Genomic DNA, 26351 nt, shown 5'->3' with positions numbered 1-26351 from the left:
GTAGTTTCACAAGTATTTAAAAAATATAGTATTCAAATACGTGAAATACATAAGTCACTGATTTATTAGCATTTACTTGTTAATAACTTATAATTTCTCAGAATATTAATACCTTGCAATTTCTCAGAATGTTATTAAAATACTAAATTATACAATTCACATACTTTGAAAATATTTTAGTCTTTAACAATGATTAGTATGTTATCATTGCATAAAGTTGTAATTTCCTTTCCAAATATGGGATAGTAGCTTAAATTGTTTTCACAAGGATGTATAAAAAGTGAAAAAAATGTTCAGTGTACCTTGACTCATAGCTAGTGATGGTGCATAGACAACTACTGGCAAGTATAATATCTGGAATGAAATAAATAAATAAATGTTATGGTTACACAGGTTGGTATATGCAACTCAAGTAGATCAAATAACTTTTCAAATACTTTATTTCTACAATTTTAGTAATTGACACTATTTGTACCATAACAATGTTTTTCTATCCTAAACTGTTTATGGAGAGGAAAAATATGTTGAAAACATTCAATATGTACTGTTCAAATACAATTTTTGCATAAGACAATACGTCCATATTATAATTTTGATTTGACAGTAAAGTGCAAGTATTTTTGAAAAATTTCAATATGTATCAACTAATGTCCACTATTATTTTATTCAACTAATATTATTTTTACAAATTGAGAAAGACTACTGTCCAGACACATGACTTTGAATATCCCTAATTTTTTCACACACTTAGATTCTTCAAGAGGGAAGAAGAGAGCATGATGTGTATATTGGTTAAACCAAGGTTAAACGTTAAGATTATACGGCGTACGCTTTTAGAAGGAACATGAGTTCGGCCAATACCCAGCCAGTGCTACTGCGCTGTTGCCAAACTAACTGCTAGCGCAAGTTAGATCTCAAAAATTTAATTCTCGCTGCAACTATATCACCCCTTTCTAACAGAAATTTACTCCCATCGTTGTTTTTTTTTTTTTTTATATTTGAGGCCCAAGCATTTTAGTATTAACCCCATAGAAGTAGAGGAACCAGTGTAATTAATTCTTTCCCTCATGACACGCTCAAGTTTCTTGATAGAAGGATATTCGCCGTTGTCATACATTTCAAATATTGTATGACGGAGTACATTTTTTTTGAAGTCATCTAAGCGTAATACTTTTTTGTTTTCTGGCATGTTTCACAGGAGATTTAAATAGGGGTTCACCGATTTCTGTGGTAGATGTTTTACCCTGTTTTACAATACGCGACACACTTACACCACACGCGTTAGCCGTAAGTTCTCTACTATGTGAAAACACTGTTTCAGCACGCACTTCTTCAGACGCCAATTCCTTGAAGTATGAATACACTTTAAAAATAATATTTCTCCCTTGTGAATGTATTATTTTACCCTTGTGCCTGTACTACTGGTGCTAGGTTTCGAGAGTGACATTATTTAAAATAAAAAGAACACACGGAACACACACTATTGCACGAAAGGGCTGTATTTAATCTTCTCACGACTGTTCTTTGTGGCGCATGAGTGAACGATAAGCAAATAATGTTACACCGGCCTTTGCTACGAAAATGCTGAACTCAAACTGACCCAGACTTTCAACGTTCGAGAACGCCCATGACAATGAAGTATCATTGTTTATATTGAGACGAATTTAACACCCACAGTTTTCTCTAGACACAACAACTCAGCTGCGTCAACACGGTGGCAAAGAAAAAAACAGGCGGAAGGAAATGAAAAGTGATGTTTCCCTTGTTTCTTCAAGGAGTGATAACTCCGGCTGTAGGCGACTGAAATTCATGGGACTTGGACAGTCAGGTTCAAAATGTCTTTCCCCTCTTTGTGATGAACCTTGAAGTGGCGAGTTTTATGAAAACTTCTTGCACGCAAGAAAAATACAGAACACGGCTTTTAACATCAGCGCCGCAACGTTGCACTCCTGCAATAGGCTGCTCGCTACACACACCGTCTGAGTGGCCCCTCCCGATATCGCTTCTAAAAGCGTGCATCGTATAGTAGCCATATGGTCATCAGTGGACAATCTCAGATCTGGATGCATTTAAGGTTAAAAGTACTTGCCAACCTGAGATTGACTAAACAACTTCGAAAATTTGGAAAATACAGGGTCATGTCCAGACAGACATGTCTTTCATACTTTTACAATGCTAACATGTGGTTTCAGATTTCCCTTTCTTGAACATTCTCTTGCTGAAACTTCTAAATTATTGTGAAGTATGAAATCTATTACACTGGGTGAGCTGTAATTAGTCTGATATCTACACATTATACTTTATACTATGAGGGGTATACTGAAAGTAATTAGCAACAATTTTTCAAAAATCAAAATCCATATCAATACATGCAAACAAAGTAAATCATTGCAAAATACAGGCTCTACTGAATGTGTTGAGGTAGTGTGACATCATTAGCTTAAAATGTGTTAAGGTAGTGTGACATCATTAGCTTCAATCGCATGAGCGCAGACAGTTGTTTCATAATGGCTGACAGTGATGTTTTGTTTCTACAATGTGCAGTGATTGAATTCCTTTTTAAAGAGGAAATTCCTGCTGCTGAAATTCAGAATATACTTCAGCGTGCATATGGAGATGTATGCATGGGTGCTAGCAGTGTTAGTAGATGGGTAAAACATTTGAAAGATGGAATCACGAGCATCAAAAACCAGCCTTTCAGAGATAGCTCAAGAACTGTCTCCATATGGAACGCAACATGGAAAGAGTTGACAACATCATTAAAGATTGGTTGAATTGAAATTTTAAGTCCACTTTATGCACAGTAAGACTAATTGGGACCAGACCTTCAGTTTAAAGTGGAATCCGAAACACTATGTGTCTCCAATAGGTATCGAACCCAGGACCCCTTGATTTCAAGGTGAGGATGCAAATACTGTGTCATCGGGGAACATCATTAAAGAAAACAGATGAATCACTGTGAATACAATTGCAGTAATACTTTAGACAGAGCACAGTGCAGTGCAGGAAATGATTGCAAGGTTAGGCTTTTTAAAAAAAATTATTGCTGCTGAGTCCCACATTTATTGATGGCAGCCTACAAAGTGCAATGAAAAAACACCACTCAAGAACTTCTTCTTCAGAGATATTGGAATGAAGGCGATTATTTTTTATTGAGTATTGTGACCAGTGATGAAAGCTGGTTCCATCATCATGAACTGGAAACAAAGCGGCAGAGCAGGGAATAGCACAATTCCAAGTCACTGGCAAAAGAGAAACCAAAGACAGTGCAGTCTGCTGTCAAAGTAATGGGCACCATCTTCTAGGATTCAGAGGGGTGTATTTTGGTTGAATTTCTTGAACCTGTTGTTCAATGCTCACAAATATATCCAAAACTTGTCGAGCTCCGCCGTGCATTGCATGATAAACATCTTGGACAAAAAAATATCCTTCAACACAATAATGCATGCCTGCAATCTGCTCAGTTCACCAGGGAGGAAATTTGGAAAATTGGATGGGAACTTCTGCCTCACCCTCCTTACAGTCCTGACACTGAACCCTCCAACTATCATCTGTTTGGTTTTGTGAAGAAACAGTTACGAGGCCAACACTACCAGATGACGGAGAACATACAGAAAGCAGTGTCAGTTACTTCGAGCAGCTGGAAAGGAGTTCAACCGTAAGGATATTTTCAAGCTTCCAGAAAGGTGACAAAATTTGTGGAAATAAATGGAGACTTCGTTGAAAAGTAAAGAAAGACTGTGGTTTATGATGTATTGTGTTTCTCTTTAATAAAACCAAAACTGTTCATGAAAAATTGTTGATCATTACTTTCAGTATGCCCTTCGTACTTTAGTGGCTCTTTGTACTCACCATTTGAAGGATAAATAAAAGTGAACCAAACAGTCTAACAGATGAATGAAATCTCAAATTTAAGTACTGAAAAAATAAAAGTAAAAAAATTATAACCTCTCTGTTATGGGGTGACAAGCACAGAAGGACTGGCATGCAAGAACATATTTAACTATAGCACTACATAATATATCAAATTTTATGATTAAATTGTTCCACAGAAAAAAATCAAAAACATTTATTACTAGGGTGACCAACTTTCGGCCATGAATTTAAGTGAGATTTTCAAATTCAGCATTGAGTTTACAGGAAGTTATGAGAGATTTAGTTGTGACAAATTTTGTGCATTTTTAGCAGTGTCGTCACTCCAGTAAATGTTTATGGAATGGATAATTTTCATCAAAAGAATTATTTGACATTTTATATAATATACACATCACAATAAAGATTACAAATTTACAAATTTGCATGTTTCTTAGTCCTAACACATATGTATTTGTCCACTGCTGCTGCAGAATTAAGCTTCAATCAACTACTTCAAGATATGATGTCACTTTCACCAACCAAATGTTAAATATGTAAGATCTTGCAGTCGACTATAAGTTGTGTAAGGCTTGCAAAACTCAGAATGAGTTGGTTATTAATGAAATATATGAGAGAAATAGAATGTCAAAGCGGGAACTGGGAGGATAAAAAAAAACTAAAAAAAAAAAAAACACTTCAGCCACAGTAATGTACGTTAATTATTATAAGGGTGTTGAAGGAACATGATAATTTCAGACTGAAGCAGTGTTTTCTAAGGAAGCATCACTATTATGGTGAAAAAAATGCCTCCTTTGCCCCCCCCTGGAAAAAATTTCCTTGCTTATCCCTCCCTGAAAAATATCCAGTGGACTTCCATAGCTCTAATACGAAAGATCCCAGGAAATATGAAAAAGTTGGTCACCGTATCTTGTACGTATTACTATGAATTCTGCAAGAAACACTAATCCACATACTCACGTATATTGAAATAGCAAGTTGATTTTCAAAATGCAATGGAGGAGATTAATATTAATTAACGTTTCAATAATTTTAATTTGAAAATTTTCAAATGATAATTGTCTTCTCATTCAAATGATTCAATATTTGTTTTATTATTTGCTATTGCACCATAAATGACACAAATCTACCATGGAGATTTGTACTGTCTGGGACTATTGCAGAATATTTAAGATTGTTTTTTCAATTTCATTCTTCATAGGTCTCATTAAGGGAATGAGCTAAAGAACTTGAACACATTTGATAATTATGTATCCAGTATCAAAATCTAGTGCAAAACAAGGTTCCATGCAAAAAAATATTGATTATTGACTTTTAAAAATAGGTAATTTATACAACATAAAAAAATAAACTATAAGATAGTGAAGGAAGGAAAAGTAAGAAATGAAAATAGGATGTGAGCAGCAAGAAATTTGATTTGTTCTGAATATGACAGAACTAGAACTGATGAAATGTGGATAAACAATAGAACATGTGCGAAAGTTGAGGAGAGATTCAGTCAAAAATTGTATTGCACATAAGAAAACAGAATGCATCAAAAATATTACAACCCATGAATGTAAGGAATATTTCTTTATGAAAACAATACGGAAAGAGAACAAGAGACAATAAAAAATGTACAAGAGAAATTTAACTAGAGTAGGTTTTTGACAATCGATTCTTATAAGTAGCATAAACTTGTGATTGTGTGCAACAAAATCAATTAATCAAAGGGTGACTTAGTATTAAACTACTTGGAGTGTAACATTCAAAATAAATTTATCTTCTTTCTTAAAAGTGTCAATCAGTAAAGTTAATGGAGTGATAGTGAGTGATAAAGCTGTCAAATAATGCACAATTGAGAGGAAACACCATGGTGAGTAAATATATAATTTAATTAAATGAACAATGAAACAATTCAATGAATAGTTTCAGTCATTAACAAAGGTCATTTATGAAAGTTTTGAATATTATTGAGATTAAACGATTAAGCAACTCCATATCCTGTTTCTTACCTCATAAGCCGATGTCAGTTGAAGGTTGTAGAAAACTGGCATGTAAATGTAAATAGTTGCAGGAACAACCATAAAATAACAAAGTCCGACCATCCAGTATTGCGTTCCATAATTGTACATCTCAGCAGGAGTTCCCAAAATAGTTATGGCAGAGATAAAACTAAAATTTTAAAAAAATATATATATATATTACGCTTAAACACATCAATCAAAATAATTTTTCTATTAAGCTAGGTTGAATCCACATAATTGACAATATACTACATCTAAAAGGCTATAAAAATTTAGTCTTTTTACAAAATTTACAACTAAGAATTTTGTAAAGGTAATCTACATATGCATCACTACAAAAAATCAAGCTTCATATATCATGTTCATAAATAAACTATTAATAATTTTAGAATAATTAAAATAAACAACCTCATACTTTCAAAGTCAACATATGTCTACTTAACATCTATTAAATTAATGTAAAATTAAATTTAACTTCTATTAAATTAATATAAAATCAAATTTAACTTCTATTAAATTAATATAAAATCAAATTTAACTCCTACATGAAATCAATATAAAATAATAATTCAAACTACTTAAATATCCAATTTCCTTCAATTTGAACCAGTAACAATTCTCTTAACAAGGTAGTGATGTTGATTCTTATATTGGTATCATTAGTTTCTACTTGATTGCTATACTGATATATTCTAATATCATTCTTATTGGATTTTTTAAGCCTTATTCTGACCTTTTACTTTTTCACACTGTACAGTATAACAGGCAGAAATTCTGCTCTAATGAAAGTTATCATTATCATCACATATGAAAAGTTAATCTCAACAAATAAACAACCATAAAGGAGTAAGTATTAACATTTAAACTTGCCTTGCAATAAGAGACATGGCCATGGGGAAAGTAGACATGCTTCTGTTTGCCATTAAAAACTCACTGACTGTTTTCTGTTTGCCCCCAAAACATCCATAAAATATCCCGATTCCGGCTGAGATGGCCAGCATCCCTCCAAAAACAACATAATCTGGCCAGTCAAATCTCTTCACAAGCTCACTAGGACTGGCTATCCGATCTTCCATGTCTGAAAAAAATAATAATTGTAATTCTAACAAAATGTTTGAACAATGGTATTTTCAATAACTACTATATGTGGGTCATACTGAAAGTAATGCAAAAGTGGTCATAACCTCTTTATTAACTGATGTAGATCGTTCAAATTGCACATGTAGTTGGAGTGACTCCTCCTCTATCCAAACCAGCTACCCAACATAGTCTTCATTTAAAGTAATGCATTTGCGCCATTGTTGAACCCAACTCTAGAATCCTCTTTGAAGAATGTCCAGTGTACACTGTCCGACATCAACTTCTTCACAGCCATTTTCAACTCGTCTGTGCCATCAAATCATTGTCCCCGAAGACTGTCCTTCATGGAACTAAACAAGTAGAAGTCTGAGGGTGCTAGATCTGGATGGAGGATCAGGGACCAGCCCATTTTGCCAATCACCTGATTTGTTGCCAAAGAGGTGTGTGGTTGCGCATTGTCATGGTGAATGTGGATGGCTTTCAGATTATTGTGCGGTCTCTTCCTCCTAATGGCTTCTCTAAGCTTATGGAGTGTCTCAATGTACCGCGTACTGTTGACGGTACGGCTGCATTCCAGGAAATCTAGGAGAATGACGTGCAATCAACTCATCCACTCGCTGATGATTCATGTCAGTGATCACAGTTGATGGTCTCCCACTGTGCGGTTTGTCTTCAATACTGGTTTCCCCTTCTGTAAACTTCTTCATCCACCTGTGCACATAGCTCTTGTCAATGGTGTCAATGTCATCTGCGTACACATTCTGTAGCCTTCTGTGGATGTCGGACAGTGCACACCGGACTTTTTTCAAAGAGGATTCTAGAGTTGGATTCAACGATGACGCAAATGCATCGCTTTAAATGGAGACTATGTTGAGGAGCTGGGTTTGTATAGAGGAAGAGTCACTCCAACTACATGTGCTATTTGAACGATCTACATCAGTTAATAAAGAAGTTATGACCACTTTTGCATTACTTTTGGTATGGCCCTCGTATTAATTGTGAAATCAAGTAAAGGTAGAAAGAGTACAATAAACAAACTAATCGACGAATAAAAGCATAAAAGAACATACTGAAGGACTTTAGAATTAAGGAAGTTAGTTCACATTTCTTTCAATTTTGGATTATTGGTTCTTTTCCCCCATTTTAACAAGATCTTTGATATCTCCTTAAAATTAATGCTACACTGATATCTAACCTCTTTTCAGATATTCTCACAAAATGTTATAAATAGTTTACACTATTTGGAGCATTTCTGACAAAACCAAACGTTGGTAGGTTCCACTGTTCCAGAGATATAGCAAATCAAAAAATATCCAATATGGCGGTCGTCAGCATGTATGGTAGAAATCACGCTCATCTACTGAGAATATCTTAAATGGTGTAGCAATTAATCATATGAAGGCTCTTTCTTTCATCTATTATCCCGGACTTAAGGGCATGAGGGAAGGGTTTCGTAGAGGCCCTCCTCTCTGCGGCGGCTGCGAGATCGTTTGGAGCAAGATGGCCGTTTCGTGCACCCACTCCCCCTGTCACACTATGGTGCGATCATTTCCCACATATACAAAGTTTTGATTATATATATATATATATATATATATATATATATATATATATATATATATATATATATATATATATATATATATATATATAAACATTTTGCACGTGATATTGTTATAATTATTGGCTGCGTCGCCCCACCCCCTCTTACCTCCCAAGCTACTTTTTTTTATAGCGTCGTGGCTGACGTGAAGGTGAGATAATATTGTTATCAGGGAATACTTTATTTTAGATTTCATATGACCATCGGCGGATTATTGAGATGTGTGATGCCGCCAGTAATAGACAGTGAAAACTAAGAATACATTGCCATCACTTCAAAGTTAACGGTAATAGAAGCGCCACCCGACCCTCTGTGACAAGCAACATTACTCTAGGAGACACTTTATCGAGCCTTCGAAAATCTAGCTCCTCGAAAGTCAGTTTTAACTCTTTTATGCGCATCAGGTTTGGCAACACTGCTACAGAGAGGAGTTGTGCGCCGAAAAAATATATTGCGCTTGTAGGAGCATTATTTTTATGTATACTCTTTGGAATATCAAATATCCAGCGGCGTAGAAAAGTATACGAACGTAAAAAGGATATGTTGAAAAATATGTTTGTAGTTGGAAAAGTCGAAATTCCCATTTCATTAGTCGTAAATTGAAGTTGAATTTGTTTTCCACAAGGAATACATGAGATTCTGTAAACACTTGTTCATCATATTTTTTACATATCGTATCTCGCTCAATAATAAACTAAAAAACGCTTCCACTTGCAATATAGGAATATATCCATATTCTCGCATACTGCTCGGTATTTTTTTTAGTAGCAGTGCCCATTCCGACGATATTGAAAAATATATACAACTGGTGCGAAACTGTCACTCTTTACCTTAAGGACAAATCACAAGGAGCTGGCCTTTGCTGGACTGGCTACCAGACTGGTTTTTGGCGACTAGACCATGTTCATGGGTGTCGGGAGGGGGGGGGGGTCGAACGTGTCAGTGGACCTCCTGGAAATTAGCATTATTCAATAAAAGTTGCAAGAAAGTCGAAAGTTTATCTTATTGCTAAGAATCTATCTTATCACATTAGGAATTTGCCGCTTCGGTTTCCAGTTTCCCTTTGAATGTACCGGTTTTGAATGTACAGGTGCGGTCGATGTGAAACAATGACCCCAGCGTGTCCCCAGCCTAAAATGAATGGGTACCTGGGGACAACCTTGGGGGGGGGGGTGCGGTCAGAGCATGGTGCTGATCACATAATCTTCAAAATGTCCGAGATCGAGAATGTGTGGACCCTACCCACCCCCCATATCCCCTAAATGTGCCTTCATGGCACGATGCTATGTACACCGGTAAAGAAAAAAAAAAGAAACGTCACACGTGAACATAAGAACAAATGGTGTTACCTCTCTCAGAGTTCTAAAACTAAGCCATCAGCCCTGAACATGACGTTTAAAGCAAACAGTAAACTTTTAATAAATCGAAATGGCCAAGAAATAAAAGTTTCTCTCTTGGTTGTTCCACCTCTACCCACAAGTGCTTTCAGTATTGCCTGATGTGACGAAACCAAAAAGGAGGGGCAAGATTGTATTTTTGCTCCCACTCCCAAACCCTTAGTCACGCCCTAACAAATGAGACTATATTTCTGTATTTCAACTTATCTGAGTTTTGAAGAATATTTGGAAAAATATTCTTGCACTAGATTTGTGACTGTGCTCCCAAGTTTCCGTTAACAGCAAGAAGCAAGTGACATCGCAGTCAGGTTTCTGCAAATCAAGTATCCCCGTACGAATTCGCCGCTTGTTTCCATTTTCTTTGAAGGCTGCCAGGTTTTGTACCTACAAGTGCATTCTCATATAACAATACACCAGGGAGGGGCACAGAGGACAGCTTAACTTAAAATCTTCCGGTGCACTTTCCGAACACGAGCTTTCTTGAAGGACCCCTTGCTGTCAAAAAGGTCATCGGCCATTAGAAAAGGTGCACCTTGTACGTAAATTCTTGGAAATTCAAGCCTAGGCTAATTTCCCCCTCCCTTTCGAAATTTAGACTTGGTCAGACGACACAGTCATTGCTCAGATTAGAATAACTGCAGAAGGCGTGTTTCGACATTTACTCTGTAAATTGTAGTGATGAGTTTGGATTTTCTTCCGCACCAAGCGATATATATATATAATTCATTCATTCATTCATTGTTTTCTGCCTAATTGGCAGGTTTTTCACTGCAATCTCCAGCTTTCCCTGTTCTCTGCCTTACGCTTCGTAATAGCATACGACCCAGTTAATTTAATATCATCCATAAGCTGATATCTCTTTCTTCCACGGACTTTTCTTCCTTCAACCATTCCCTCCAAGGCATCTCTTAGCAGGCAGTTTCTTCTTAGACAGTGTCCTAACCAGTTTCTTTTCCTCTTCTTGATGGTCTCCAGTATAGATCTTTTTTCACCAACTCTTTTCAGTACGGCTTCGTTTCTTACCTTGTCCGTCCATTTTACACGCTCCATTTTTCGCCATGTCCACATTTCAAAAGCTTCGAGTCGTTTCTCTTCATTTCTTCTCAACGTCCAGGTTTCTGCACCATATAGTGCTACACTCCACACAAAACATTTCACTAATCTCTTCCTTAGACCTATGTCCATGGGTCCACAAAAAACAGTTTTTCTTCTATTGAAAGCTTCTTTTGCTATTGCGATTCTCATTTTCACTTCTTGGTTGCAGCTCATGTCACTGCTTATAGTGCATCCGAGGTACTTGAAGCTATCCACTTGCTGGATTCTTTCACTGTTTGCTCTCACATTAATATTCCTTGGTTTCCGTCCTATAACCATTGCCTTTGTCTTCTTTACATTTGTTTCCAGGGCACAGGAGGTGTCAAATTAGGAGGAAGAAGAATAAACTGCATAAGATTTGCTGATGACATGGCATTATTCGCTGAGGATGAAATAACCATAAATAGTATGTTAGAAGAGTTAAACAGCAGCTGTGAGCAGTATGGGATGAAGATATATATAATAATAATAATAATAAATTCTTTATTTCCGTAGACTCATATCTATGGGTGTGGAAAACGTCATACAATACTAAATATTACAAAAGGAGTAAGATTACAATAAAAAGAACAAAATGCAAACACAAAAATACAAATAAATCATATGGGTTAAACATAAACAGTTATAAGTGTCACATACTAAACTTGTAAAAGAGATAATCCAAATATAGGAGACATACAATATCAAAAGAATTTAAATGCTTCAATTTACTAATCCAGTTTAACTATTGAAATTCATTGAGATTATTCATTGAGATTATATAGGGGTATATCTGTTAAATACTGTTTAATTGATTTCAGTTTCTTGTGAGTTTCTGTAATTTCTTTGATGTATGTGGGAAGTTTGTTATGGTATTTTATTCCTGCAACATGAGGTGATTTGTCTGAGAGAACAAGTCTGTGTGCTTGCATGTGGAAGTTCTCTTTTTGACGTGTGTTGTGCTGACGGACCGTCGAATTCTTATCTAATTTACGGTGTTTTACTGTGCAGTGTGCATATACACGTGTAAATCATTTACCAAAATTTTCTCTAAACAGCAAAAAATAACAACGAATTGCAGTAAAAAGTAACATCGAAATTTAGGGGAAAATAAAACTAAATCTTCACGTCAATAAAATAATCCGTAAAAGAGGCCTCTGGGCCTCCTCTTATCACACATGAGCCTTCGTCACTGTGGGTATTCATATATTCAATAACTATACCGGGTGAGTCACCTAAAATTACCACCGGAAATATTTCGTGAACAACAATAAATATTGAAAAACTGCTTTAGCAGATATAAAGGTATGAGAGGGGCTCATGAAATTAGTGGACACAATACGTTCAACTACGTAAGGAAGTACGATTTTCAACACAAACTTAGTTTTTTTAAATGGAAACCCCATTTTATTTTTAGCTCATTTGCAAGTACGGAAAAATTCATTCAGAATGGCGTTTGTTACATTGTAATACGTCAAGAAGTTCTCAAGTAATTGTAACGTAAAGTTCAGCGTGAAGGCGCACCCCCCGCCCCCCCCCCCCCACTATGCCTGTCGGTAGAGCCGAGTGCAAATGCCGTCTTGCATTTGCTGTATGCAAATGCCGTCTTGCATACAGCCTGCACGCTTGTGCTGCATTTTTCCTACACTCGCCATAGATTAGTATCATCTCGGCCTTTTCAGAGTTTGAAAAAACGTATGGTTAATCCGTGTACTTCGTTACGCCCTTGCTTCATTTGATAAAATTGATAAATCAATTAGAAAGAAAGAGAGAAAAATGTACGAGTATAAGATGCAAAGTTTAAAAGTTGAAAACTTAAAGATTTGTCATGACCAAACGAGAAGAGTTGATTGTTCCGGTGTACTAAATATTATCACGTAAATGAATGGACGCCAATTAAAAATTAGAAAGATGTTAATGTACTAATCTTTATGTAACTGATGGTGGAATGTATAAAATTTATACTTTCTAATGTACAAATATTTATTAATTCAGAAAGATGTATCAGATCCTTTTAGATAATTTGTCAAAGCTTACTTATGTACAAACTACACATTTTATTGTAACCCGCAGTTGTTGGATTGTAACAGCTTTCCTAATTATAACACCATTAGGCCTTGTTTCCATGAAATGAAAAACTCAATTTGCTGACCAAGGCAGAAATTTATTTTATTTTAAAACAAACTAAACGTAAGGTTTCAACCTTCTAGCAAGACCTTCTTCAGACTCTGTACCAAGTACAAAAGAAACAAGGTACAAAACAGGAAGATATATATACACAAAAATCACTCCCCTCCAGACACAACTTTCTAATAATCTTGTGTCTGGAGGGGGAGCGATTTTTGTGTATATATATCTTCCGGTTTTGTACCTTGTTTAATTTTATGTTACAATTACTTTAGAACTACTTGACGTATTGCAATGTAACAAACGCCATTCTGAATGAATTTTTCCGTACTTACAAATGAGCTAAAAATAAAATGGGGTTTCCATTTAAAAAAAACTAAGTTTGTGTTGAAAATCGTACTTCCTTACGTAGTGAACGTATTGTGTCCACTAATTTCATGAGCCCCTCTCATACCTTTATATCTGCGAAAGCAGTTTTTCAATATTTATTGTTGTTCACGAAATATTTCCGGTGGTAATTTTAGGTGATTCACCCTGTATATTATTATTTATGTAATAAATATATAAATATAACAATAAAATAAGCTCTAATATATATATATATATATATATATATATATATATATATATATATATATATATATATATATGGGGGAAGAGATTGTAAAAACTGGTTGATGGATTTGAAAACCTCCCCCCCCCCCACTTCAAAATAAGTTCCGATGTCCCTGATTCCCGACCTTTATTGACTGGACCATAAGCATAAGACGATCAATAATCGTCAATTAAGATAAAAATTATGATCGTCCTCTGCACTTTTATGTCATAAGAGGTGATCGCTTCCCCGTACTCAAACAAAATTAGTAAATTTCTATCAGACCCTTGACGGCAAACATTTTGTGATTGACCTCTGAGAATGTGTCTAAAATGAACAAGAAACCTTCAATGAACCTAGAGGATAAGTGTTGTAAAAGGTAATCCGTCCCGTATGAGAGGTCGTTCATTCGTCACTGTATCAAAGGTAGTAGAAATTTGGGTTTGAATTGGGGACTGTACAACATGTACTGTGAACAATCAAATTATTGAAATATCAATTTTCGTTTTCTTTCATATTGATACTTTGATGTCAATAGTTCAGCATTTAGAACAGGCCTGCTCAGTGGTCAATCCTCTGTAATTGTAGATGACCGTTCTTGTGTGCATGGACTGCGTCGATCGCGTTCGTGCCATGGTTACCAGGCGACCCGGATTTTAAGGGACAGTCCCGAAACGTCAATTTTCCCGTATTTGAAAATTCTCGACTCATCCATGTTTCTGAACGCCCAGGTCATCAACTTTCTTTCCACCGGTTGAGATGCATCGTGGGGCAGATCTTAATTTTAGTTTGTTACCGCTATACTCTATCCAGAGAATCTCTGGAACAAGGTCGTGCAAAATTGTAGAGAAGAGGACAATGCGAATGGGAGGAGCGATGCAGTACTCTCTCCTGCAAACGGCCGATAGCGGCAGTCGCTTTGTCTCCTCCAAGCAATCCCGTTCCCTCTCGAGTCACTACTTGCGCGGAGACTTGTTTTGGTTCAGTCGCTCCAGATATTCCCGGGACAGAGTGTATCTCCTCTGCACTCTATTTTCTTCCCAGCGAACGTGGTGCGTAGGTTCTGTTGAAAGTTCTGTTCAACGTGTTTCAAGATGAGGGGTAAATGTAGTCTTCTTAGAAAAAGAAGACGAAACGACTGTGTATATTTCGCAAGTCATGGTTGGGAAGAACATTTTCAACTGTGGTTGAAGGGTACAGTAACAAATATAAAGCAAGTTTAATTTTGAATGCCACATGGAAGTCGGGACGATGTAAGTTAATACAGCATGCTTCAGGAATGGAGCACAATAATAATAAAGTGAATTCTTTATATACAACATCAATTAGTAGTTTTTCGTAAGAACTGTTCAGAGAATAAAAAGTTGAGTAGAAATGTTTATTAAGGTTCTATGGTACGTTTCTGCAATTTGATCATTTATTTTCAAGTTGTGATTGTAATTTTGCCTTTTTTATATCTTGACAATCTGGCAACATTGGTTCGTGAACTGGACAGGCTGGAAGCCCACAACGCACCAAAGTGATCGCCCAAGCGAATTGCTCAAGTCTGATTCAGAAATACCAATACCGGTGTTCATATATCGACGATTCATTTAGTTTGGCTGTAGGGTGCAGTGGCGGATCTAGAAGTTAAGGTTGGGAGGCAGAATTTCAGTCGGGTGCCTCACATCATCGAGAATCAATTCTAACCTTCACTTTCACTGTTTAATGTAAACAATTTATTGTACTATTAAGCAGAAACCAAGCTGACTTCCATGTTCTAGAGATTAGCGAATTATTTTGCAAAAAAAAAAAAAAAAGAAAAAAAGAAAAAGGACCCAGGGCTGGAATAGGAGGTTCCCATTGCAAGTCGTTATTATCATAATTCCTCCCACTGCCACGGTAAACTGAACGATAAGATGAGGAATAAATTTAATAAACATACAAAAATGTATTCTCTGAAGGAGTCTCGAGTTCGATCCGCTTTGGAGACACATTGCACAGTGGTTCGGATCCATATTTAAACTGTAGGCCCAGTTACGATTAGCCTAGCTGAACGTAAAGTGGACTTAAATCAAACTAAGAAATATTTTCAAGCCTATTCAACTAGGTGATAAAAAACAGAGCATTCGGTTACTTGATTGATTGATTGACTGAGTTGATGTTTTAAGCCCACTTTATGCACAGTAAGGATAATCGGGACTTCACCTACAGTTCAAAGTGGGATCCTAACCATTATGTGCTTCCACCAGGTATCGAACCGGAACCGCTTGATTACAAGGTGACGACGCTATCACTGCACCATCCGGGAGGCCAACAGAACATTCGAGTCTTCAAAAACATTAGGCATAATGATATATCCGAAAATCCTGCAGTCGGGAGGGGCGATCGCCCCTACCACCCTCCCCGTGAATCCGCGCCTGATTGGGTGTTTATTTTCTATTATTTTCGGATTTCCTGCAAATGTACTCTGTTCCAGGAATCTATGGAACAAAGCCGCGCATAACGGTGGAGAAGGGGAGAAAGTAAGTGGGTGGAGTGAAGCAGTGCGCTCTGCTGAAAAGGTTGGTAGCTGCAATCGCCGGCCTCCGTGGCGGAGTGGATAGCACATCGCGCTACAACGCCAGGGGTCCCGGGTTCGAATTTTGGCCTGGGCATGAATGTTTATAGTGCCCATTCATCATATCATCACTCATCCTCATCTTCGCAAATTAACCAAAAGTGGCACAAAAAGCGACGTAAAATAAAGCAGGTCAATCAGCATTCGCCTTTCCCTCTCCTCTCAGGAGTTTATTGGTCGAGCTCTCTCGAGTCACTACTTGCACAGAAGACCCGTTATCTTTCGTTTGCTCCACAGATTCCTCGGACAGAGTATAGATGTGACCTTAGAAGGCATCAGAATCTAAACAATCTGCAATACTTGAACAAGCGCGAGCGAAAGAAAGAACAGCACGATCTGGCGGTTTTTCCAGCGACCTACTTCTTTCACAGACGAGGAAGTTTGGAAGTTGAGGAGCAGCAGTTCACACCCATTCCTCATAGCTGAGAAACAAGAGAAGTAACACATGATAGCATCTGTTTCCCTACTAAGTGGTAAATCAAACCTAAAACATTGTTGCTGTCTTTTTATCCTTTTGCGTCATTTATCTGCCCTTTTTGATTAATCGTGACAATGGCGGTGAATAGGGATTAGAGGAAACTGTTTATGGAATACTCAAAGAAACATCCATGCTGAGGTCAGGACTCGAATCTGAGTCCTTCGTTAGCGGCAAAGTTTCTTTCACAAACTTCAAATAGAAGCGCTGAAATCCCCTTTCAAAACAGACAGGAGTGTGAAATGAAATAATTTAATATGATTTTAAACTCTTATATTCTGTATGTAACTACCCCCTCCCCGCACACACACATGATATGATCCATATTTTGGTGACTTCATCACTTTAAAATATGTCACATATATATATATATATATATATATATATATATATATATATTGTGAAAGAAAGCTTAATTTTTGTTATTGTATGTAAATTACACGTTGTTTGTAATGTGTATCTTTTGTTTAATATTTATTGTATTTTATGCTCTATTATGAGTAATTCAATGTATCCTTATATTTGACAGAGTGCACTGTGTGAATTTGTATTTCTAAATTTGTGTACATGTCAGTTTTGTTGCTAATATATTTTTGTAGATAGTAAGTTATTCATCTGTGCTTGATTGATTGTTTGATTTGGTGTTTTAAGTCCACTTTATGCACAGTAAGGCTAATCGGGACTGGACCTACAGTGTAAAGTGGGATCCGAATCACTTGTGCCTTCACCGGGTATCGAACCCGGGACCCCATTGATTACAAGGCGACGACGCTACCACTGCGCCATCTGGGAGGCCCTGATTCATCTGTACTTGAATCTGTGTTCTTGAAATACTATAAAAGCGAGGATATCGCATAAGAAACATTCACACATTCGTCACAGATTGTCGAAGATTTTTAACTTAAAAAGACCTCCTCGGTGTTGTGCATACATCTTGGTATGGTAGTTCGGGGCGCAAGCTAAGCCTATGTGACCATAGGTATGTCGATGGCCATTCATTGATGCTATACAATACTGCAATCATTCTATGTTAAGAAATAAAGCTAACCTAAGGATTAATTTGGAATAAAAGGCTAAACATCAAACATTGGCTCAGTTATTATTGCATATCTCTTGGTGTGGTAGTTCGGGGCGCAAGCTAAACCTATGTGACCATAGCCATGCCAATAGCCACGCATTGCGTTTATGCGTTTTGGTTGAGTCAAGTCATCGTCAAAGCAAAATCCTCCCCTTTGTACTAAGCCTGTTTGCATTATTATCGCAATAAATAAAGAATAAATCCTTTCGTTTTGTTTACTGCAATAATATGGTTTCATTCCTCTGTGCTGTGAAGCATTGTCTTTGCCTAACACTATCCCTGTACCTGAGAGGAGTCCGTGTACTTCACCGAGTCTGATTGCTCACCGCTGAGTAATACTGAGTTATTAATAATAAGTATAATACAAGGACATAATACCAAACTTAATAATAATACGCTTAATAAAACTTAGAACGTATCACACACACACACATACACAATAATCTCACTCTCTTGGTGTTTGAAGGTCATCACTCTAATGCTACACCCTGTCCCACATATCTCTGGAGCAAGGCCGAGCATATCGGCAGAAAAGAGAGGGGGGGATCTAGTCGACAGAGCGAAACTGTACACGCTGCTGAGAAGGCTGGTACCTGCAGTCACTTTCACCACTCCACGCAATCTCATTCCTCTCACGTGTCCATTGGTGGAACCGCCAAGCTTCACTACTTCCGCAGAGACTTGTTTTCGTTCGTCTGCTCTAGAGATAGTTGTGATAGAGTATATATATATACCCTGGCACGTGTAATATCGTGATTGATAGCTACAATATATCATCACAGAGTTGTTATTAGGTACGCGAGATACTGTGGCACAAACACAAAGCAATTAAATAACAATTACAAGAACTTATTACCTCCGTAAAGCAGATCGTGTTTACAATCGGGTTTATTTTTATGTGCTAACAGGATTAAGTAATGTGTTAATGATAGTTTTTCCACTTTATTTGTTTCTTGCTTGTTTGTTTTTTGTTATTGTTTTTCTTGGAAATTTCAAATTGCCTGCCAAGCAAGAATCTGAAATAATTATTTTTTAAAAGCTTCTTTTGTGAAATCTGGCTTGTGTTAGATACACATGAAGAGAATCTTTATGTTCCCACAAAAAAAGAGCAATTCTGGTAAAACAGTGTTTGAATAATTTACTTTTTCCGGTTCTTCTCTCCCCCCCTCTTCCGTCGTACGCTGTACTGAACCAAACAATATTATTTTATATATCGTAAGGTTATGAAATGTTTGTTAGAAGACTTTATTTAAACATCAGACGAACTGAACTTTTAAAATACCTTTAAACTGAATGCATGCATCTCTCTATGTTTCGTTGGTAGCACCCTTCTTTACGGGATGGAATATCCGCATCTCAAGCACGTACGGTTATATCAGCGCTTTCATAAAACTAATTTCAGTCATCATTTGTCTATTTCACGAAAAAATTATAATTGAAATTTATGCAAAATAAGCCATAATACTTCATAACGTATGTCATGTCTTCTGCACTCAGACGTGCGAGCCGATAACAATATGAAGAACTGTGTCATCCCGGTTGTAACGTCACTACCGTGGTAAAAAGTGGCGGCGATTAGGGGGGCGGTTGCCCCCACGTTTTGCCAATTTTGCACCGAACTATGGCCTCTTAATGCTAAGATTTGCCTACCAAGAAAAAGTTAACTGTTCTTGCTCCCCCATTTCAATTTTTTGCACACAATCGTAGCTACTGGCGGTAACCAATGAGAAGGTAGGAAATATTTGTGCATGCTTCCCATTGGAAAGTTTGTGAAAATGTGTCCGGGCTTTCGAGCTGATATATCACCCAAGAACGACAAAATTTGCCCGAGAACTGTGTGTGTGTGTGTGTGTGTGTGTGTGGGGGGGGGGTGATCCAATTTCTCTTTCAACCCCAATTGAAAAAAACAGAGAAGGAGAGAGAATTAACAACAGGGCTCGACCACTATTAGTTGGATTTTAGCTAACCGTCTCTTTCTGGGTGTGCGCGGGTGTGTGTGTGGGGATAAATCACTGAGGGGGTTGTAAAATAAGAATGAAACGAACGAAAAATCTATCCTTTAAGACATCTGGGAGGGGGGTGAAATCTAACAGCGTGCTGATGGTTGCCATTTTTCAATCCACCCTACTGCATAGCTACGACCAATATATTTACGAGCAAGATAAGATAAAAGTAAGTATTCATCATTAGTCACGTGGTTTAGTTTAAATGGGGCTGGTCAACGAAAGCTTATGTAGGTGGCAGCACGATAGTTGTGTCCTCACGCTTTTGATGGGCAATTGTTCTCTCATTTAAATACATGGGGAACTTGATGTTGAACGTGCTGTTATTGTATTAAATTGAAAGTTTAATATCATCATAGTTTAATTTCAGAAAATATGTTGGAATATTATAGATGAATAATCAGTACCGTAAAACTAGGATTTAAAAAAAAGGTGATCGTCAACAACAGAAATGATATCAGAACTCAAAAAAATCCTAAAATTTGCACAGCATTTGTTTACGTTACTTCCAATTTTCACAATGTAAGTGCTTTATTGTGAGTTGAGTCCGTTAAAGAATGATACATAATTCATCACGACTTTAATTTATAGTTATTAATAACAGACTCCTTTTTTTTTATTTATTCACATTTACCAGCCATGTCGAAAAGTGTGATCCCTCTGTTATATGTACACACATTATATCGAGAAAAATAGTTATTACGAGGGTCGTTCAAGGAAAAGTTTCCCTATGTTGCAAAAAAATTATTTCTTAAGTTACAGACAAAAATCAAGTTGCACCAAGTAGCATGGTCCTTTCTCACTTTTCAACATAATTTCCAAGGCGGCACAAGCATTTGTCCCATCGTTGCACAAGTTTTTGAAAGCCATCTGCAAAAAATTCGGGGTCCAGGGAAAGAAGAACACTTTTCACGGCTGTTTCCATTCCATCGACGTCCGTTTGAATTCTGGAGTGTAGTGATGAACGAAGCTCTCATCCTGAGTCACAATACGGCAGAGAAAGTTGTTCCCTTGGTTGTGCTACCAGGTCAGAGAATCCAGGCAACATGTCGTACGCGTCGTGAGATGTTCTGCAGTGTGTTGTCGTGGGACCCAACGCGATGAAACCTGACCGACAATGACATTACAGAGTCTCCATAAACAACAACCAGCTTCCTGTGGATGTGATAGGAGCAAGACCATTTGCCCACTCATACCGGATCACAGAACGAAGCTCTTCTTTACTCCACACCGTCAAAACACCTTGTTCAGCCATGACTCGCTACTCCTTATGGCCAGGGCACGTTTCTCACTGCATGACTCACGCTAATCACGTGCCGCGCACGAACATTGCATTGGGTGTAAATGTAGAGGAAAGACGAAAGAACACATTGCTAGTTTCATTTCATTTATCGGGCTCGTACTTTCTCCAAACAAAAGGGAAACTTTTTCCTTGAACAACCCTCGTACAACAAACACCTATTCTTCTGTTTCATGTCTCGCAACCTCTAGGGCGTTTTTAATTACAGGAATTAAAGTTTTGAAATCAATAAAATTAGAGAACTAAATATGAGGGGGGGGGAAATGTCTGCTTAATAAATTTCATTGCGCTTACGCATTTAACACACTTTTTCTGGATGATTTGGGGATTCCTCCCGACCGTTGAATTACATAAGCTACTCACAACCAGGAAAAAACAAAGCGTAGTGTAGAATCTAAATTTTTGTATTATTGACCCATGGCAGCTAGGAACGACCCAAATGACGTCAAGTTTAATGTTCTTTGTGCATAAATATACTATATTTAACCCGTTTAAGCTATCTTGCCGTTGCGCATTAATATATTAATTCTCAGGTTCAGTAAAAATAAGAAGAAACTTATGACTTGCTACAAAATCGTAAAGGTTTACTAAACACATTTTTCTTAACAAATTACAACATAAACTCTTACGTGGGAATCACGTTTGAATAGCCATTCAATCGCGTTCCAATGTAAAGCTTAGGGCAACCAAAGACGGACGAAATTCGTTTGGGGCACAAAGAGCCTAGCCCCACCACCGAGAACCTTTAGCAATGAATGGCCCCCATTAATTTCGTTCTTAATGGATAGAGAATAGATACAAGTTTTATGCTAGAATATTTTTGAATCATCAGCGATATAGCCAGTGCTTGAAGTTGAGAATTTTATCTGGGGAATGATTGTGAAGCCTTAGGGTTAGCTCCTATGGTTTATACCCCGGCCACACTAACTCCCGGCCCCCATTCACAGCGCAGAACGGTTACTTTGACGAAATCCTGTTTCTCTGCTGGCCGCTTCAGGGATGAGGAATTCTAAGGTTGCCACTTGTTGTTCAAATAGGGAGGGCAGCGGTAGGACCGCGCAGGGAGTTAGCTTGGCTCGACTATAACATGGTGACAATGACACAAGTGGGGGCATGGACATCCGGTTAGGGGGGCGCCCGCTGGAAAATCAAATATCCACCTAGAAATTAGTATTTCACACATAATTTCATTTCACACAGAAATTTGTTAATTAAGGGCGTTAAAGAAACATGATAATTTGATACTGGAGCAGTGGTTTTTTTAGGGAGCATCATTATTATGGGGGAAAATATGCCTCCTTTGCCTCCCCCTCCCTGAAAAAAAAATACCTTGCTTACCTCTCCATGGGAAAAAATCCTGCTGACATCCACACCGGGGGATGTTTTTCGAAAATGTTGCTAGCTGTTAGGCTACCACCCCCCTCACTTCGAGCACTAGTTATGTAGCGATCAGACTGGAGTGAAAAGGAAAGAATAAGGAAAATTAACTTTCACTTTTGTTGCTTTCCAAGCCAAGCAAAAAGATTTCCGCTTACAGAATACTGCAGAAGGATTTTCTTTTTTAAAATAATCATGTTTTCATGCTTTTCCTAGCCTAACACAAATTACTACTTTACAAAAAACACGAAGGTTTCTTCATCTCAATTTCAGCCCTTCGGTTAGTTGAGACACATTGCATCTGCAAGATTAGTGCTGAATGTATGTTATCATGTACATAGTTAAAGTAATGTGCTTGTTCAGGATATCCTTGAAAAAACAAAGTACCCATATATGTAGTTATTTAAAAACAATTTCTAGGTTTCTCATCCTATTGTAAAGCACTGTGTTACCCTGCCCCCGTGTCAGGGCAACAGTGTTTTTTTTCTTATTGAAATATTTATTAATATGTTAATTAATTGGGTAATCAAGTGTATAAACATATATATGTCTGATTAGTGTAAATCAATTTATTATGCATTTTTAGGTTCGTATTTTTCCATGTATAAATACCATGTAGCTCTCTGTTCTTGCTTCGTGTTTCGAACGTTCAAAAGAAAGGCGGGCAGTTTAGCTGTTAAAAGATTAAAAATTTTGAAAGAAGGGCGGTTGGCAACAGACGCCAACCAAACGTATATAAACTCCCAGATGAGAGTAGGGGAGATCGGCTGTTGGAACTGAGACTTGGAAGGGAGAGGCTGTTTTTGCTTCGGTTAGCTAGGACCGGAGGACAGGTCTCCCGAAACGGATGCTGTAAGAGATTGGATTGCCGGGCAAGCTAGTGCCTTGGTGTCCAGTTTACAGGTAAAAAGGTAGTTTGTACTGGATGTTATTTTGAAGTAATTACGGTGCGCCGGGCAGCCTAGTGCCTTGTCACCGTAGAGGTTGAGAAATGTACACGTCGGGCGGCCTAGCGCCTGTTAAGACGTTTCTTGGAGTAACGCGAGTCTACCTTGTGACAAGCGTACTTCAGATGTAATTCATGAAATGTAAAGCATCCAGGTACAAACAATAGAGATTCCAACATCAAAATTAGAGTTTTGGCCCGATAATTAGAGAAATGAACGTTCGGAAACGACATGTATATATTTTCAAATTTTACGTTAATTAAACTTATAGAAAATATCCAAAATTTCCGTTTTTAATTTCACAAAAGCTGGACAAGGTAATTTATTCCCCTGATCATAAAGGTTTCGCAAAAGTTATCCGTTGTCTCTTGTAGTTAATTATATAATTATGTTGACTTGTAGCAACCCACGTGCATTGTCGTACAAAGAAAGATACCCCTAGACAAATCTGAGCCGAGTACGAAGTGCACCGAACCTCGAGTGCGGAGGTAAAGTGTGGGGGGGCCAGGCGAGTAACATATTTATTTGTGGGCTCTGTCCGGGATTGAACTCATTTATTTGGGGACTCTGTCCGCGATTGAACTTAGTTATTTGAGGTCTTGTCGCAGGATATTGAACGAGATTTTTGCTTTGAAAGTTAAGGAGAGAAACGGACGAGGATCGAACAGATGATCTTGCGAAACAGAAAAAGGGGAAGTTACAAGAATGTCGCTTGGTAACTCGAGCAGGTCCAGCCCGACCGCGACAGAACTTTCTGTTGTTGAGGAACAGAGGTGCGTTCCAAGAGTGACAATGGAGGAAATTCGTTTGCCGCTTCCGACATTTGAAGGAAATGTAGGGAAGGAAGATGCTTTTTCGTATCTGGATAGGATTCAAGATTACGCGAGAACGCTGAAAATTGCTGAAGATGATCTTCTGAAGCAGTTTATTCCTCTTTCGTTGCGAAATGAAGCGAGGGAGTGGTTTTTGTTCACGGAACCATTCGGTGATTTTTCACAATTCAGGCATAAATTCTTGCAGGCTTTTCACGGATTGGATTATCAGAGAGAAGCAGAGTTATTTTTGTCTCAGAGGTTTCAACTTGCTAACGAGGGATTGGCGGAATACGTTCGCAAAGTTGACAGGCATTTTAGTAGGATAAGGAATTCGGCTTCTGCACAGGAGAGAATTGACTTTGTGAAATCGCACTGCAATCCGGTATTTAGGGATTATTTGTACAACAAGACATTCACTTCTATGAGAGAAATGAGCGAGTACTCGCTAGAATTGCAATCGGAGTTTTTGGAAAGGCAGAGATTCAAGTCTTTCGTTTCTGAAGACGAAATTCGCAGCTGGTCGCTGAGGCAGGAATGCGAAGAGGAGAGGGGGAGAAAGAAATCTGATATTTTCTTGGACCCTGTGAGCATTGGTTTTGACCGCCCGAAAGTCGAGCGCTTGAGGGCTGAACATGTGGTTTCACGCCCTCCACCCTCGCGGCTTGCGGTGAGGGATGAAAACAAACAGAACCGCTTTTCGAAGTGCCAGAGAAATAAATTATGCTACACTTGTGGACAGAAAGGTTGCAGAGCTTCAAATCACCGTAGGGAAAACAAGATTAATGAACGTGGGAATGGAGTAACAAAAAACTCGTAGAGTCGCCACGAATTTGTCAAGTTCGTGGCGTAGAAACTGCAAATTTTACGCGGAAGGAAAATTTTTCACCAAACAATGTAAATGTAAAAGATGTAAGGGAACCTGTTGTTTTATGCAACGTGGCTAACGTGGAAGTACACGCATGTATTGATACGGCGTCGTCCAATAACTTTGTGTCTTTGGAGGTTTTCGAGAAAATGAAGACAAATGGAGTGAAATTGAAGGGTTGCAGAACTAAAGTAATACTTGCGGAAGGAAATGTAGAATCTTTGGGGAGTGCTTACGTGAATATTAAGTTTCACGGACACAAGGCTCGGGATCAGATATTTGTGTTATCTAATGCTAATCATGAAATGTTAATGGGAAGGACATTGATGGCTAAGCTGGGACTTATACCCATGATTCATTGTAACGGGTGGGCAATTGAGCCTGATCTTTCGAAAATCGTGCCTTTTGATTCGCCGCCGACACGTGACAGCGTTGATGCTGTTGGTTCAAGGGGACTGGGTTCGACCGCGGATGGAGTCGAAGCAGTCCGAGAGAACGTTTCTGCTTGCGGAGCGGAGACACGTAGCAGCGACATCAAAGAGGAGGGGCGTTGACGAAGAGAGAAGGATTGCCATACTGATGGAGGGTACCGATATCTCAGAGGAAAACAAGCCGAAATTGATTGCCATAGTGAGAAGGCATATTGATGTTTTTCAAGATAAACCGGGATTAGCAAAGGATTACGAGGTTCGTTTGAATGTGGATAACGAGAAGCCGGACCGAGCGAAACCTAGGCCACTTTCTGAGCAAAAGAAGAAATTCGACGGGAAGCAGAAAAGGAAAACGAAAGCGATGTTTACAGATGCAGCTGGCAACACTGTCAATGGAAGACAGACAGACGGACAGAACGAAACTTCGCCGCCCGTAGATCTTAATGATAAAGATATGTGGAAAGGAGAACAACAGAGTGATCCTTCCTTGTCGAAATTAATTGGATGTTTAAATGGGGAAGAAGTTGAAATCAAGGATGCTCGAGAGAAGAGAAAATTTGACTTTTATCTGCAACATTCCTGTCTCGACGATGATGGACTGCTTTACCGTTTCGTTGACGAAAACACTGGACTTTATCCACCGTTTAGCTCCAGATTGAAGCTGTGGGTACCAGAGAATTTGAAGAGTGAAGTAATTAAATCTTCG

The 26351-nt window shown here is 38.0% G+C and overlaps 1 protein-coding gene across 1 annotated transcript in view; it reads right to left on the bottom strand.

Annotated features, from left to right (window-relative positions):
- LOC145987118 (sodium-coupled monocarboxylate transporter 1-like) overlaps positions 1 to 26351 on the bottom strand; it is a 163637-nt gene that overhangs the window by 47107 nt on the left and 90179 nt on the right. The window contains exons 2-5 of the mRNA XM_083121603.1: positions 6750 to 6957; positions 5868 to 6027; positions 3853 to 3918; positions 303 to 354 (exon numbers count right to left, since the gene is read on the bottom strand). Of these exons, the coding sequence (XP_082977729.1) occupies positions 303 to 354; positions 3853 to 3918; positions 5868 to 6027; positions 6750 to 6955 (484 nt within the window). The 5' untranslated portion in view covers positions 6956 to 6957. The remainder of the gene's footprint in view (positions 1 to 302; positions 355 to 3852; positions 3919 to 5867; positions 6028 to 6749; positions 6958 to 26351) is intronic.

The sequence above is a fragment of the Lepisma saccharinum genome, chromosome 4, assembly GCF_977018435.1.
Source record: "Lepisma saccharinum chromosome 4, izLepSacc3.1, whole genome shotgun sequence".
Classification (NCBI taxonomy): Eukaryota; Metazoa; Arthropoda; class Insecta; order Zygentoma; family Lepismatidae; genus Lepisma; species Lepisma saccharinum.
Note: the sequence above shows the minus strand (reverse complement) of the source record. Positions and strands in the feature narration are given on the sequence as shown.